The following is a 16,380-nucleotide window of genomic DNA, read 5'->3' on the forward strand; positions in this document are numbered from 1 at the left end:
ATTATACAAAGATAATCAAAGAAAGCTTTTCAAAAAAGCGGAATTTAAGGTAAGATATAATATTAAGAGATAAAGAGGAACATACAGTGAGAGATGGGTCAGTTTAACAGGAAGACAGCTGATTCCATGTTTTCAGTGAAAGAATGGATAGAAATTTTCTTTAAGAAGTATTTTTATAACAATAGAAGTAAATGTACTGCTACATACAATAGCACAGATATATCTTATAAACATAACACTGAGTTATAAAATTTATAGTTCTAGTCATATGCTCTTCAAAAACAGGCATAGTTAACTACGGTGTTAGAAATCAGGATACTAGCTAACTTTGAAAATGAGGATAATAGGGATTGAGAGGGAGAACATGGGGGCAATCTACACTGCTGCTTTTATTCATCATTCTGAGTGGTGATTACATAGATATGCTCCCATTGTGCTAATTCATTAAGCTATACATGTATGAGTTATATTTCTGAACATGCCATACTTCAATAAAAGGTTTATTTTTTAGAAAATGGACACAAAATCAATGAATAGCAGTGTCAGGCCTACATTCAAGGATCAGGAAAAAAACACTAATTTTTACAAGACTGTTGTAATTTGATAAACAAAGCACTGTTTCTATTTAGCATGCCTTGAGATGGAAGTAATCTGTAATGTAGATCTTATAATGATATTTATGAAAATGAAATTTAAATAGACTCCTTAGATATTCTTAAAAGATGTTTTTACAAGTAAAGGAGCAGTTTAGCTATTATAAAATAATCAATACCGCACTCTGACCTTCAGACATTATTATTTCTATTCCATAATTAGGTCAGAACTACTCCTTTTAAGTAGTACCAACAATCTAAGTAGTTAACTATCCTTAAAAATAATTTTTCTCATTGAACAACTCAACTCAGAAAACACTGTGATGATTTAAGGAATATATAATCTAAGGCATATAAGAAATTATTAGTATGTACTTTTGGACACATTAAGAATACCACTGCTGGGTGCGGTGGCTCACGCCTGTAATCCCAGCACTTTGGGAGGCCGAGGTGGGCAGATCATAAGGTCAGGAGATCGAGACCATCCTGGCTAACACAGTGAAACCCCGCCTCTACTAAAAAATACAAAAAATTAGCCAGGTGTGGTGGGGTACACCTGTAGTCCCAGCTACTTGGGAGGCTGAGGCAGGAGAATGGCGTGAATCCGGGAGGCAGAGCTTGCAGTGAGCCAAGATTGCGCAACTGCACGCCGGCCGGGGTGACAGAGAAAGACTCCGTATCAAAAAAAAAAACAACAAAAACAAAACAAAACAAAAAAAAACCAGAATACTATCAAATAATGTATTTTAATAGATTCTCACATCTTGTGTCCAAAATGAAACTCCTGTAGATCTTCTTTTCTCTCTTGGTCGCCGTCGTTCTCTAATTGATTTAGATTGTGATTTATCTTCTCCTTCTTTTTCCTCTTCTCTTTTTTCTCCCTCTGTTAAGGATTGCAATAAACCATAATATAGCAATATATCTTGACAATATTTTGCAAGGTAATTGTAAAAACAATGGGTAAAATGGGCCAGGGGACTATCCAGGGGAAAGGAAGATGATAGGCAGCTGCTACTGCTTAGCTCCAGCCAATTGTTGAGAATACAGATCCACTGTTGCCAGATCTGTCAACTTTTCAAGAAATGACAAAAATCTTAAGTTTGAAGTGAGTATCTCTAATATTAAATGTTGGTTCAACATTTTTACAAACACGATGCAGGCCTCACATATAGCAGTTTAAAGAACTGAAATATCTCAATGATCAATATAAGAAACTATATAGCTGGAAATTGGGAATAAACTTTATTTTCTGGTGTTTATTCTACATTATTACTGATATTATCATGACTAATACTGTAAGATTTAGGCTTTCAAATATAAAATGCCTATAATTAAAAGTAATTTTATTTAGTACTTATCTCTGGTTTAAAGTAGGAATTACTCAGAATTTAAATAGAAGTTTATATAAAATAATAGGAAATGGTAATAATGAGTATCAATATGCCAATATATAGTTGAGAGAAATGTATTTTTCAAGAAATAAGCATAAAAAATGTGTTTTAGTGAGATCATTACATGTATTTAGTAATTTCAGTTTACAACAATTTCACAAAAACTATTTAAATGATATGATCTACACAGTAGACAAGAAATAGCTTGAAGCATCTGAAAAGTACTACAGTAATAAATTGCTTCTAGAAATAGTCACCCACCAGTTCTATATTAACTTTTCTTTGCAGGTGGACATGAAGATTTTTGTGAAATATTAGGTTATAAAAATATTAATATCAACTGCAGGCCATATTATTTTCTATTTCTGTTTTCTACTTTTCTCATTCTCAACCTTCATATTCTTTCTGTTTAGGTTCAATGAATCACAAGTTAGGATGCTGTTCCTTTTCTGTTGAATTACTATTTAGGAAACCCTAATCCAAGGGATTATATGAAGAAAGCAAAGTGTTTTCAAAATTTGCTATTCTTACCTCTTTCATTTTCTTTTGTTATTCCTCTGGAGTAAGAAGTTATGCCTACAAGACTATTTGGCCTGTTTAGTTGACTTGAAGCATAGAGTGAACTGCTCATAGTAGAAAGTGAAGAGGATGGAGTGGCTGAACTTGAAGTTGATACTGGCCTATAACGCTGGTAAGTCTGTGAAACATTAAGATCAAAACCACTTGAAACACTAAACACAATTAAAAACATATAAAATACTTAAAACTTCATTTCAAGGAAAAAGTAGTGTTCTAATCATGCCAAAGTAATTCAAATTTCCAGCTAAAATCCTTTACAGTATTTTGTATATGGTTTGTTGGTATATAAATCTCTTGTATGTTGAGGATCATAAGGACTATTCATACCATTTGACTTAAATGTGTTTTTGATATACTGTTACCTCATCATACGTTCTGGAGTATTTTTGTTTATATTCGTCTTCTCTAGATGTTTCTGACTCCTTCTTTTCTTCTTGTTTCTCTTTATCTTGTTTTTCTTTTTCCTCTTTTTCTTTTTCTTCATTTTCTTGTTCTCTGGTTCGGGTAGAACGACTTCTTCCTATGGTTTTCTCAGCTTCTTGAAGATCAGTTAATGTCACTCCCTGCACACACAAAAAGATCAATATAATTATGAGATGCATTAAAGCTTGTTCAAAGGGATATTTTAGAAATACATATATCACATACAAATGCATTAAAAGTCAAATATGCATGTTTAGGATTGGTTTGCAAATGGAAACAGCAAGTTACATTCATTCTATGAAGAATCACCATTAGCAAGCACAATGATAGGTACTGGATACTCTATGCATATAAATGTTCCCCACAAGCTCAAAGTAGGGAAGAATAGCCAATATATATACTGTTTGCATATTATATTATAAATATTTATGTTTATATATGTCTCTCTGTGTGTGTATATATATGTGTATATATATATCTATATATACATGCACAACAATTGCTAAGGCTTAAAAGAGATTTCAATAAATTTTTCAAGATTTGACCTTGAAGAACAGGTTTAGATTTCAAGAAGTGAAAAGTATAGGCAGAAAAAGTATATTAAGGCCCTAGCAAATAGTTCAGCTTGAAAGCTAAGTAATGGTAAGGACAGACAGCTGAATCTGGACTGTGGACCTTCCTAACTGTGGAAAAGTAGAAAGACACAAAAGTATGCATCATATATAGCATAATTAGAATGGCAAAATGGAGGTAAGGAGATCACCAGCCTGAATGACATTTTTTTAATACTTGCACATTAGCTGTTTAATATACCTAATATAAGACCCTATTCTCTGCCCACAACTTCCAAATATTCATAGAACTTTTAAATAGTTATTAGACATCATATATGATTATTCTAACCAAATACTCTGTGCCACACACTGTATTAGGAATAAGGATAAAATACTCAAAAAGACACAAAGGCATACGCTAATTAGATGAAATATAATAGTAACAGTGTAACCGTACAAAAGGCTATGAGTAACCTTTACCTTTTGAGGATTTACTCACACTATATACTAACATCAATATTTTCACAACAAAGTGAAAAAGAGAAAGGTAACTTGTTTAACGTGTGTGTCTGTATATATGTTTTATATGCTACTTATGTAAGTTTTATATATTAATTACATTAACTATACCTGTGTTGATCTTCTAGATTGTCTTGCTTGTCTAGATCTTGCTTTTCTTTGGGATTCAGACTCTTCATCCCTAACAGGAGTGAGGTATGATCTACAGTAATAGATTAAAAAAACCGTTAGTTGTAAATGCAATAACTGTGAATGTAAATATCTATCAATGTATATGAATAAAACATACAGGTTTAGTATTTTAATAAGTTTTAAGGAAAAGTCTTCAGAAAATGGTCTTTGAAATTCAATAATGCAATCCGATAATTTCTTTTTAGATTGGAACTAGTTATATTTTAATAATTATATTTTAATATCACATTTTAACTTCCTAACTACATTTAAAAAAATAATGTAATTTAATTTAAAGATGAAACTACATTTTTAAAAAGGATTTAGAGAACTGAAGATTAAAAATTTTAGCTCTACTGAAAGAAATAGAAAGATTTCATTTAGCCCAATTAACCAGAATGGATAAGGAGTAAATTTTTTGTCTGTTTTTAACCAAGGAAGATCCTCTTCTCCAGCCCTGAAAACATCCCCCAAAAGTGGTAATCTAAGCATCTTATTTAATGACCTACTAAAAGGGGCTTTAATTTCTTCTCTACCTACAGTATTTTCAAACATTGGAAGACAGGTATCAAATTCGTTTCTAAATCTTTTTTTTTTTTTTTTTTTTTTTGAGACAAAAGTTTCAGTCTGTCGCCCAGGCTGGAGTGCAGAGGCGTTCAAGTGATTCTCTCACCTCAGCCTCCCCAGTAGCTGGGACGACCTGCGCATACCACCACGCCTGACTAATTTTTTTATTTTTAGTGAAGACGGGATTTCAACCATGTTGGCCAGGTTGGTCTCGAACTCCTGACCTCAAGTGATCTGCCTGCCTTGGCCTCCCAGAGTGTTGGGCTTAAAGGCGTGAGCCACCGCACCCAGTCTCCCTGCATTCTTGTCAGTGTGCTTTTACTAATGACACGTCAGACAACACGTTATTGTTCATACTTTGCTCTAAAAAATTCAAGTGTTTTTTATATATAAACAGCTTTTAAATCAGCATGTTACTCTTGAGTAACTGATTTTCTGATATAAAGAACAGGTCTTGGCATTTATCGCCACTAAATTTCTTCTTATAAATTTAAGCCTATGTTTCCTCTTGTCTCCTATGTTTCCTCTTGTCATGGGGTATGCACCTTTTCAAAAGCATGTAATCTGTGTCAAAAGTTAAACAAGGCTGGGTGTCATGGGTCATGCCTGTAATCCTAGCACATTGGAAGGCTGAAGAAGGCTGACTGCTTGAGCCCACGAATTCGAGCCCAGCCTGGGAAACATGAGGAAACCTGTCGCTACAAAAAAATAGAAAAATTAGCCAGGCATGTGGCACATGTCAGTACTCCCAGTTACTCTGGATGCTGAGATGAAAGGATCACCTGATCCTGGAGATCAAGGTTGCAGTCAGCTGAGATTGGACCACCACACAGCCTGGGTGACAGAGTTGAGACTCCATCTCAAAAAAAAAAAAGTTAAATAATTAAAGTCAAACAAGCAAGGATATGACAGAGCCCTGCAACACAACATAAAGCCTTTTCTCTGATAATCAGTATTTCTTGGGAAGTCCAATCATTAACGCTTCATCCAATTACACCACCTAGCTCACACTTCTCAGAGAACACTTACAGAAGTAGAGTACAGTTGACTGCTGAACGCCACAGGTTTGAACTGTGCAGGTCCACTTATATGAAAGTTACACCAAGTGTGCCTGTCTCTTCTGCCTCCTCCTACCCCCTCCACCACCTCTGAGACAGCAAGACTAATCCCTCCTCTTCCTCCTCAATGTGAGGATGAAGAGAATTCTGACTTTTGTGATGATCCACTTCCACTTAATTAGTAAATACATTTTTCTTCCTTATGAGTATCTTAATAACATTCTTTTCTCTAGCTTACTTTATAGTAAGAATAGAGTATATATGTAACATACAATATATGTGCTAATCAACCGCTTATGTTATTGGTAAGGCTTGCAGTCAATGGTAGGCTATTAATTTAGATTTGGGGGATTCAAAAGTTACATGCAAATTTTTGAGTGCACAGGGAGTCAGCACTCCTAACTCTTACAATGTTCAAGGGTCAACTGCATCTCTATCTTCTATGCTGTTTAAATTCATGAAGTTTATTCCACGTATTCCCCTCTTAAAACCCCAGGCAATGATCTACTGAGTTTTCTTTATTCAAATGCTGCCCTTTTTTTTTTTTTTTGAGACGGAGTCTCACTCTGTGGCCCAGGCTGGAGTGCTGGGGCATGATATCGGCTCACTGCAAGCTCCGCCTTCCAGGTTCACGCCATTCTCCTGCTGCAGCCTCCCGAGTAGCTGGGACTACAGGTGCCCGCCACCACACCCAGCTAATTTTTTTTGTATTTTCAGTAGAGAAGGGGTTTCACCCTGTTAGCCAGGATGGTGTCGATCTCCCAGGTTCACGCCATTCTCCTGCTGCAGCCTCCCGAGTAGCTGGGACTACAGGTGCCCGCCACCACACCCAGCTAATTTTTTTTGTATTTTCAGTAGAGAAGGGGTTTCACCCTGTTAGCCAGGATGGTGTCGATCTCCTGACCTTGTGATCCGCCCACCTCGGCCTCCCAAAGTGCTGGGATTACAGGCGTGAGTCACCGCGCCAGCTCAAATGCTACTTTTAAAAAAGGCTCTTTCTTGGCCGGGCACGGTGGCTCACGCCTGTAATTCCAGTACTTTGGGAGGCCGAGGCAAGCAGATCACCTGAGGTCAGGAGTTCGAGACCAGCCTGACCAACATGGAGAAACCCCATCTCTACTAAAAATACAAAAGTAGCCGGGCTTGGTGGTGCATGCCTGTAATCCCAGCTACTCAGGAGGCTGAGGCAGGAGAACTGCTTGAACCCGGGAGGTGGAGGTTGTGGTAAGCTGAGATTGTGCCATTGCATTCCAGCCTGGGCAACTAGAGAAAAACTCTGTCTCAAAAAAAGATTCTTTCTTTTGTTAGCTTTAGCATTCTTCTCAATGTGTAATTCATTTTTTTAGCCTAACACTATTCATACAATCATAATAATAAACCTCTGATTTTACTGTGGGTTTTATGCCTTTTCTCTGTGTCCTTTAAAGCTCTCAGTTCAGCAAGTATAGCACATCTTCAAACATCCTTAGAATCATCTACCATTTTTTCAAAACTCTTTTGAGAACCCTCATTCCTTTTATATATATAAGGAAATCATATTTCTTTCTACAACCCTGAAATTTTTGGAAACTGCTTCTCTAAAACTAGAATATATGATATTATTCTTAGCATTCACCTCCTTAGATAATTAACCCTAAGATGACCAGGTAATTTCTCACACAAGATCTTAGTTGCCTCAATTTCATCAATTAACTCTTACTTATTGCTTAAAATTAGTTCCGAGAACTGGTTCTTCTTGCTGTTTCTACATAATTACATTTATAGCTAAGTCAAGAAATTCACAAGATGGAGTTTTACTTGAATGGGACATCCAATAAACTTATATTAAGATGAAAATTCCATCACTATTATACTTTGACTTTAATTTTATTTAGATATGCGATACTATGTTTTTATAACTATTATAGTGAGTTTCCTGGGACAAGTAATTCAAAAGGAGTAAGAGAAAAACTAATAATCTTGTTATTAAAATTTAAGAACATTAATTCTGGGATATAAGAGGGGCTTGGGCTTGTTACAAAAAACGGTTGTATAAATTAGGGAAATGCTACATATTCTAACCTTCTCTAAGAAAACCACAATAACATATTAAAAGGTCTGTGATATAATGAGAAATGTAACCTGTATTAACTTGGCTTACCTCAGTATTTCCCAAGACCATTTAAACAGAGAATCCTCTACCCCGACCCATTTTGTGGCATATCCAGTAAATATAAAAAAGTGCTCCTAAGAACATCAGCCTGGAAAATGTCCAATGGCTATTTTTTCCATTCATGCATTTAATTTAAGTATGTACCTACTGGCCCTATGCAATTTATTACTTTTCAGACTTCTACCAAATGAAGAGAAGAAAAAAGGAGATTAAACTTAAATGTGATAGTTAATCTGGTTAAACAAAGTTTATAGCAGACTGTGTATAGTAGCTCATGCCTGTATTCCAGCACATTAGGAGGTCAAGGTGGGAAGACTGCTTGAGGCCAGGAGTTTGAGACCAACCTAGGCAACACAGTGAGACTCCATCTCTACAAAAATTTAAAAAATTAGCTGGGTGTGATGGCACACCTGTAGTCCCAGCTACTCAGGAGGCTGAGGTGAGAGGATCCCTTGAACCCAGGAGGTCATGGCTGCAGAAACTATCATCACACAACCACACACAGCCTGGGTGACCGAGATCCTGTCTTGGAAAAAAAAAAAAGTTCACAGCAAGACAGATAGGGTGCATGCTATCACTTTAGTATTTCATGAGCTGCTCTAAAACTAAACATGAACGTGAACTACTGTCAGATTTGATTACAGTCAAATGTTTCATATTTAGTTTATAACAGAGAAATTTGCATTGACACTTGGCTCTTTTTTATTACCGTGGCAAATAGTACTATCAACCATTACACTCTCTCCCAATGAACCTGGATTCCTTTTCAATAGTTTCAAATTGCCACAAAAGTCAATAAATCTATCATACCTGGTTTCACAGATGAAGGTTAGGGGGATTAAAGTTACTAATTGAAAGACTTACAAAATCTGCACCTGCAGATAATTTTAATTTTCCATGTGACATTCATCCCAAATTAGCATAAAAATATAGCTTATCAATTTGTAATATAAACACATTTCCTTTATTTGATAATTACCATCTAATATTCAGTTCCTTTCTCCTCCTTTGGGGTACCTATCTAGAGCAGACCTCTAAGAATACGACATAGAGAAGAAAAATAATTTATATATTTTCTGTACTTTTAATTGCAAAGAGCTGATCATTAGAAGATGGTAGAATATACCCACCAAACCCTACTGTTGCCTTTATCATTGCTATATCACACTGACCTTACCTACTGCATCTCTTTCTTAGAACTACACAGGGTATATAATTTTATTCCTTAGATGCTTACCATTTTCTGAGCAACCCAAATAGTATACCTGTGTTGACTTTTTTGTTGTTGTTTTAGCCACAGTATATTCTCAAATTATCATATATACATTTTTAAGGCAAATTTTAAATCATATACATTTCAGAACCATTGATGAAATTTAAATAAAAGACAAACAGAAGAGGCCAACAATGTATTCAAGATTGCAAACAATTATTTCACATGGAACAAAACACAAACACTGATATCACTGCAAACATCACTGAAACAAGGTAAGACAAAAAATCTCTATAATATAGACCACAAAAAATGTCACCAGACACATTTTTTTCTTACGCAATTAGAATATGTTGTGTTTAAAAAATATATCCAAGTGTTTAATTTTCAATCTTCAATGTCTTCCATTAAAACTAATTAGGACTAATTCTAAAAGTCAAAACTCAATTCTCTTCAGCAGAATAAACAATCTGTGGGTTAAGAATCATAATTTGTTCTGAAACAATTGATGATTCTGGGGAGACATTTATTAGGTTTTGTCACTGGAGACATTTTCAAAGGCACTGAATGCTAGAGACAGAAAAGATTCTAGAAGTTAAAAATATAAATCAAACACCTCATTTAACAGAAGAGATTCTGACTCAAAGATAATTCTAACCTTAAGAATCAAGGCAGAGTAAGGAGTTAAGAAACCAAGAACTTCTGATCCTTCTTCCTTTCAACAACCCCTCCCAACCCCACCAACAAAAAAAGTAAACCCCTCAAACTTAAATGATGGATACTAATTTCTGTTGGCTCTATAGTCTTACTGAGAGCACTACAACAACCTAAAACTGACTTAAGTTTATAGGAAAAAAGGGAAGAATAATTAAAGTATAATATGTGACCTATACTGGTACTCAAATCACAAACCACCACTTGCAGTGGCATTATAAAAGTACCACTAAATTTCATCATAAAAGTACAAACAAAACCTAAATATAGACAAAAACTAAACATGCAATGATAGAAGAAAAAGTTAACACTAACTTACTACTTTTCACATATTCAAACACAAATATTACTGTGAGGCCATTACTACTACAGGCCAGGCACTTCACTTGGCAACAAGAGAAAAAAAAACTCTGTATGTAACTACTACGTGACAGAAATAAATCAAAGTTAATCTGGTCAGCATTTTAGTAAAAAAAAATTAGTTACATAATTTAATTTTGCAAGAATAAAATATAAAAATAAAGCTGACATTTGGTTTCCTAAGGTTTTCTTTTTTTTTTTTTCCAAGAGGAAAAAAAAACTAGGGACTATGCATCATATAGCAGAAAGAACTGAACTACTTTTCCTGCAATCTTGGGGCAAGCCTCAGCCCTCACACCAATAAACCATACAAAAGTAAAATAGTCACATATTATCTCTGGGTCTGTTTCCTTCGGTAAAGCAAGGAAATCCCAAAAGATAGTTAGTAAGCTCCTTTGTACATCTATGATTCCATGCCAATAGACGGCAACAGAAAGAAGTGAGCAATGTTTTAAAAATATTTAAGCACACAAAATAAATTCAAACTCTTTGAAAAAAATCTAAATAATGAGTGCTTTCTATGTATCAGAGACAAAAGTAAATGAATGTATTCAACACACTTAAAATTATCTGGCTTACACTTAAGCACAGAAGTCTTTCCTTACCAAGAGAATCTTCATATAAAATTCTCAAAATCAACAGGAACTACAGTTCAACATTCTTCAAATTTCTTAATGGAGGAAACAATGAAAAGAATGATAAAACCTGTTTTTGTCATGTTGCATTTAATTTTCCGTGTGTTGTGTGTTCAGTTCATCAAAAAATTTTTTTGAAATAAAACCACCTTAGAAACTAAAATGTTTAGGTAAGAAAACAACTGTCTTGTTCACTGACTTTAAACAAAAAAATATTACTTCTGTCAGAGATGGATCACAAAGCCTAAATACAAATAATTGCTAGTTGTATTTAGTTCTGAGCTGACAGGGTATTTCATTTATTACTCTACTGGAGAGATGGTCGTCAACCTCACAAGATCTTTTTCAAAACAAAAAAACAACTTTGATCACTGGGCAAGATATATCAGTAGTACTGTTATGACCTTTACACACCTGCGTCTCTCCCTGACCTCTGTTGTGGAGGAGACAGTGCCAGCAGTAGTTGTAGTCAGGGTTGTGGTAGAAGCTGCAGCATTTACAACAGTTGGAGCAACAGGAATGGTCACTGCCGTAGGAACACTGTCCTTTTCTTTTTCAGTACTATCCTCAGCCCACAAACGATTTGAGGTACTATAGCATCATAAGCAGCAACACAAAAAAGAGAAAAGGAAAACAGCTAAACAACGAAAGCACTTTCTAGCAGCTGAAAACACATGACTACAGGGATGGATTTTTTAAAAACATAAGGTGAGACATCCTTAAATTACGAACCAAAAAGCTATCCCAGAGTTGTCAAAGAGAGAAATTTACATTTTAAGCAGTCTAATTCAAGGAAAGTTCATTGTTCAGGAACTTAAATTTTCCCCCAGACATGCATAATTGCCTCATGTTGAACCAATTTTTGTTTGCGAATAAATTTAACAAGATAAATGAGAAAATCCAGAGCCCCACAATCTTCTAAACAAAAACGCATGCACATACATAAGCACACAGTAGACCTGAGCACAAAATGTATCTGTGACTTACCTGCTTTGTGTGCCTGCTGAGGAAGAACCCGTTGTAATCTTTGTAGTAGTGCTTGTGCTGGAAAGCAGGCTTTTCTGAAGCCCAGCTGCAGAGGTAACTGTTGGTGTTGATGTGGTGCTTGGAACACTAGAACTAATCAAATCATCTTGTCTTCTACCAAAGGAGCAACTAAACAAAAGAGTCATATCTATATAGGATGTGTTTGTATGTGTATTCTAGAGTTAATGTCTATACATTATACAAATTACAAGGCTAGAAAAAAATTAAAAACTGTGTTCCTAAATACACCACCAGCTCCAGCACCAAGAGTTGCATCTACGACTTGCTAGAGTTTAGACAACTTCACTAATTTGGTAGTGTATCATTTTAGTGCCTCCTCCCAACTTTCTCAGCAAGACAATGATCTGCTATTTCACATTTTTGAAACTATTCCACACCATATGGTCATGCCAGGCTGAGCCTGAAAAACACACTTTGGTTTTGTACTACCCACGGAAAACAAGACGTTGACATTTTTTGAAGAAAATTATTTCAGCAATGGGTCAGCTACCTCGGAAGTAACCAATGCCTACATGAAACTTGTTCACATCTTACTCTTCTTTTTGGTTGCTTTTAGTAAAGAAATTGTTTATAGGGCTTTTTTTCCTCTTCAACATGATACTACCAACATTCCAATTGAAAGCATTTCTACAGCTCTGAGTTCTAGGGCAAGGCAAATCTTTCCAGATCAAAAATGACAACCAGATCAATTAAGACACTGGCCTGTTTAAATTGTTCTAGTCAAGGAGTTCCTTCTAAAGGAGTTCCTTTTAAATATGTAACAATCTAAAAAACATTTCATAATATTTGAAGCTTAATTATATACTAGAAAGGCATAAGAACAAATTATCACCCATCTTTAAATATATATCCTGTGTTTAGAGTGAGTTTTAAACAACAAAAACTCATAATATTTAATAAAAACACGTATTTGTTTAAAATGATGTTAAACTGAGGGCTCCAAACAAATTGCCTCATATTTTTATAAATGAATACATAAAAACCACTTAAGAATAATATTATTACCTTTTATGATAAGTTGATCCTTCATTAATTGAGCTATTTTTTTTAAGATCATCTTCCCATTTTCTCCTTGTATATGAACTACTTGTTCGCAAACTTGAAGAATCTCTGTTAAAAGAACACCCTTCAGATTCTGGTAGATAATTTTAAAATGGGATTAAAAAGGCTGTACACCAGTAAATATTAATATAAGCTGAAACTAGTAAAAACCTTTGGGAGGACACTTGGGAATATTTATCAGGAAGATAAAATAATTTCAGTACTAAGATTATACCCTAAGGTACAATTTTTCCCCTAAGTATAGGGGGAAAATTCAGATATTTACAGAAATATACTTTTTGATCACAAAATATAAAGTACGGGAGATGCTTACTTTAACTGCAGAAGATCTACTTTATAGTATACTACATGCCAATAAAAAACAATGCTTATTAAAAATATATATTAACATACACGACTGCTTATGAGATCTTAGGGGAAAAAAATGAAAAGCTGGATATGATAACATGATTACAAGTATATTAAAAAGTTCTTGGCCAGTCACGGTGGCTCACGCCTGTAACCCAGCACTTTGAGAGGCCGAGGCGGGTGGATCACGAGGTCAGGAGTTCAAGACCAGCCAGGCCAAGATGGTGAAACCCCGTCTCTACGAAAAATACAAAAATTAGCCGGGCGTTGTGGCAGGTGCCTGTAACCCCAGCTACTCGAGAGACTGAGGCAGAGAACTGCTTGAACCCGAGAGGTGGAGGTTGCAGTGAACCGAGATTGCGCCACTGCACTCCAGCATGAGTGAGAGTGAGACTCTGTCCCAAAAAAAAAAAAAAATTCAAATTCTATAAGCTGAAAAATAGGAAGAAACAAACTAAAATATTTAAATAAAAATATTTAAAACAAACTAAAATGATTAAGTCAGGGCTTTCCTTCCCTTCTTCTTTCTCCCCTTTCCTAAATGTTTCAAATATTTAGAGAACTTAGTTTGCGACCTATCTCCTCCCACTTTCCCCTCACTCTGTTCCAGCCACAACTTCTTTGCTATTTCATGAACATACTAAGTCTGCACCTCCTCAGGACTATGTAGTTGGTATTTTCTCCTTCAGGAATACCCTCCATCTCTTCCCACAATACATATCCACACATAATTACAATGCTCATGTATTAACTCTCATGCTAGATAATAAAGACTTTATAGTGAATGCATAAAGCAAATAAAAATGAACTCACCTGTTTTCTTTCTCTTCAATGTCAGATGTACTGGCTAGTCGTCTTGGTATTGTAGGTGCAACATATGCAAGCCTAGTTCCTTTACTATCTTTCTCCTACACAACAGAGGAACAAGTAAAAATTAATTTGTGTACTGACTATAGACAATGCTAAAAGTATTAAGAAAAGGTTATTCAATAATGTATAATTACATACCTATCATAGTTTACAGTATTTCAACAATTCCTAAACTCTAAAATTAATGTCAATCAATAATTAGTCTGTTCAAAGTAGTTTTCTTTCTCTTTCAGTCTAGAATCAGATAACATTTTAACTAAGAAAGGAAAAAAATTCCTCCACATTTTAATGACTTTTTCTAAAACTTCTATAGCAGATTAAAGTAATACTGTGTCATAAGCTGAAATTCTTCCACAGAAATAAAGTTTCAAATATGGTTCACTGAGAGGCCTCAAGCATTTATATTATACAAGCTATTCAGAACCTTGATAATCAGTGCTCTCAAATACATCAAAATAGTCAAAACAAATATTATTTACATTATATTTATCCAAATATGGCTAAGAGTGTGTAGTGACAATGACACTCTGATACATTCCTAGTAAGCTGGTATAAAATACCTGGAAACCAATTGCACAACAAATTGATAAAAGGCAAAAATATTAGAATTACTTGAGGAGCAATTTCATCTGAATTTCTGATACAAGGAAACACTTCTATGTAGAGAAAGAAAACTGTATGGGCAAAAAATAGTCCAAGCGCTGACTATGCTGTAGAAATAAATACTAGTATTGAATAAACTGTGGTACACCCTAAATAATGCAATATTAATACCGCCTCTCAAAATAGAGTTATTAAATTTACTCACTAAGACAAAGTTGCTTGTAATATGGTAGATGAAAAATCTGGGTTTTTTTTCAGATACTGAATGTAACTTATGAGTATACTAACATTCTAGAATAAATGTATTCCTATGTTTTTTAAATTTCAGAAAGCTTCTTGAATCATAATAAACAAAATAAGCCTGCTCCTTAACACAGTTCTATTATAAATTCTCAAGTAAGATAATAGATTCCTTTAACTGAGTATAGTCCCATAATTTATGTTTTAGGCAAATACATCTGATCTTTCCAGTACTTATAATTCTGTATAAATTACATTTGTCTTATGTAATTCATTAAGGTTAATTAACTTGATACCTAGATCTAAAGATAACTAGCAGACAATCTACCAGATTTAATGTTCCTGGAAAAGAAATCATGAGTTTTCACATAAACCAGACTGTGAAATAGATTACCTTTTCTTTATTATCCAAAGAGGAGGAAAGTCTGGGACTTGAAGCTGAACGTGTAACACCTGCAGTATCTTTTTCTTTCTGACCCTCTTTAGATGCTGTGATTTCAGCAAGTGCACCATAGCTGCCCGTCTTTCTAAGTCCTAACCTCCAAGTTGCAGGAGACTCATCTTTTCTCTCTTCTTCTTTGGGAGAAATTTTTGTAGCTGTGGTTGGAAACTGTGTTTATTTTATTTTTTAAGGAAAAGAAAAAAGAATTTTTAAAGCTGATCAGTCCTTAAATTGGAAACAATAAGTTTACAGATAATATATTTAAAATTATGGTTTACAGTTTCAGGATAAAACACTTTCACTAAATAGGTTAATGTCTTAGTAAAAAATGTAAATATCTAAAAATTTTAAAGAAATAGACTACCTTTCCAGGGGTTAGACTTAAGAAAACACACTACACACTTTATATCACACAGAAAAATTATGATGCAAATACAGAAAACAGAAATGAGCACACCGTAAGGACTTAAAACCATGCATCTTTGGAACCAATTTATATTAAACTTGTTATGTTGTAACCTAATATAAATTCTTGCACATAGAAATGCCTCACCATAGATTTTTCACCCTTATTGGGCACAAGAACAATGCCAGTTTTGCGCAAGCCCTGCCTCCATGATGCAGGATCTACTGATTCCACCACAGGCATGATAGGAGCAATGAAATCATACTAAAGCCAATTAAAATAAGACAGGTAAAGAGATAAAGATTGAAAGCATGAAAACAGAAAAGGGAAGTTACGAGCAAAAAGTATTTTCTTCATTTTAAAATAGTTTTATAATAAATTAAACCCCAATAATTGGGTAATGATCCAATCTTTAAAAGTTACTGGGAACAAG

At 34.6% G+C, this 16,380-nt stretch overlaps 1 protein-coding gene across 3 annotated transcripts in view; it reads right to left on the reverse strand.

Moving 5' to 3' along the window:
* PPP1R12A (protein phosphatase 1, regulatory subunit 12A) overlaps positions 1 to 16,380 on the reverse strand; it is a 99,937-nt gene that overhangs the window by 21,704 nt on the left and 61,853 nt on the right. For 2 of the 3 annotated variants that reach the window (XM_011981398.1, XM_011981397.1), the window contains exons 9-17: positions 15,494 to 15,709; positions 14,200 to 14,294; positions 12,982 to 13,086; positions 11,917 to 12,084; positions 11,344 to 11,520; positions 4,171 to 4,261; positions 2,926 to 3,126; positions 2,516 to 2,681; positions 1,355 to 1,476 (exon numbers count right to left, since the gene is read on the reverse strand). In XM_011981398.1, the coding sequence (XP_011836788.1) occupies positions 1,355 to 1,476; positions 2,516 to 2,681; positions 2,926 to 3,126; positions 4,171 to 4,261; positions 11,344 to 11,520; positions 11,917 to 12,084; positions 12,982 to 13,086; positions 14,200 to 14,294; positions 15,494 to 15,709 (1,341 nt within the window). The remainder of the gene's footprint in view (positions 1 to 1,354; positions 1,477 to 2,515; positions 2,682 to 2,925; positions 3,127 to 4,170; positions 4,262 to 11,343; positions 11,521 to 11,916; positions 12,085 to 12,981; positions 13,087 to 14,199; positions 14,295 to 15,493; positions 15,710 to 16,380) is intronic. The other variant, XM_011981399.1, reaches the window with a different exon arrangement.

Source organism: Mandrillus leucophaeus, unplaced genomic scaffold, assembly GCF_000951045.1.
Source record: "Mandrillus leucophaeus isolate KB7577 unplaced genomic scaffold, Mleu.le_1.0 Scaffold225, whole genome shotgun sequence".
NCBI lineage: Eukaryota > Metazoa > Chordata > Mammalia > Primates > Cercopithecidae > Mandrillus > Mandrillus leucophaeus.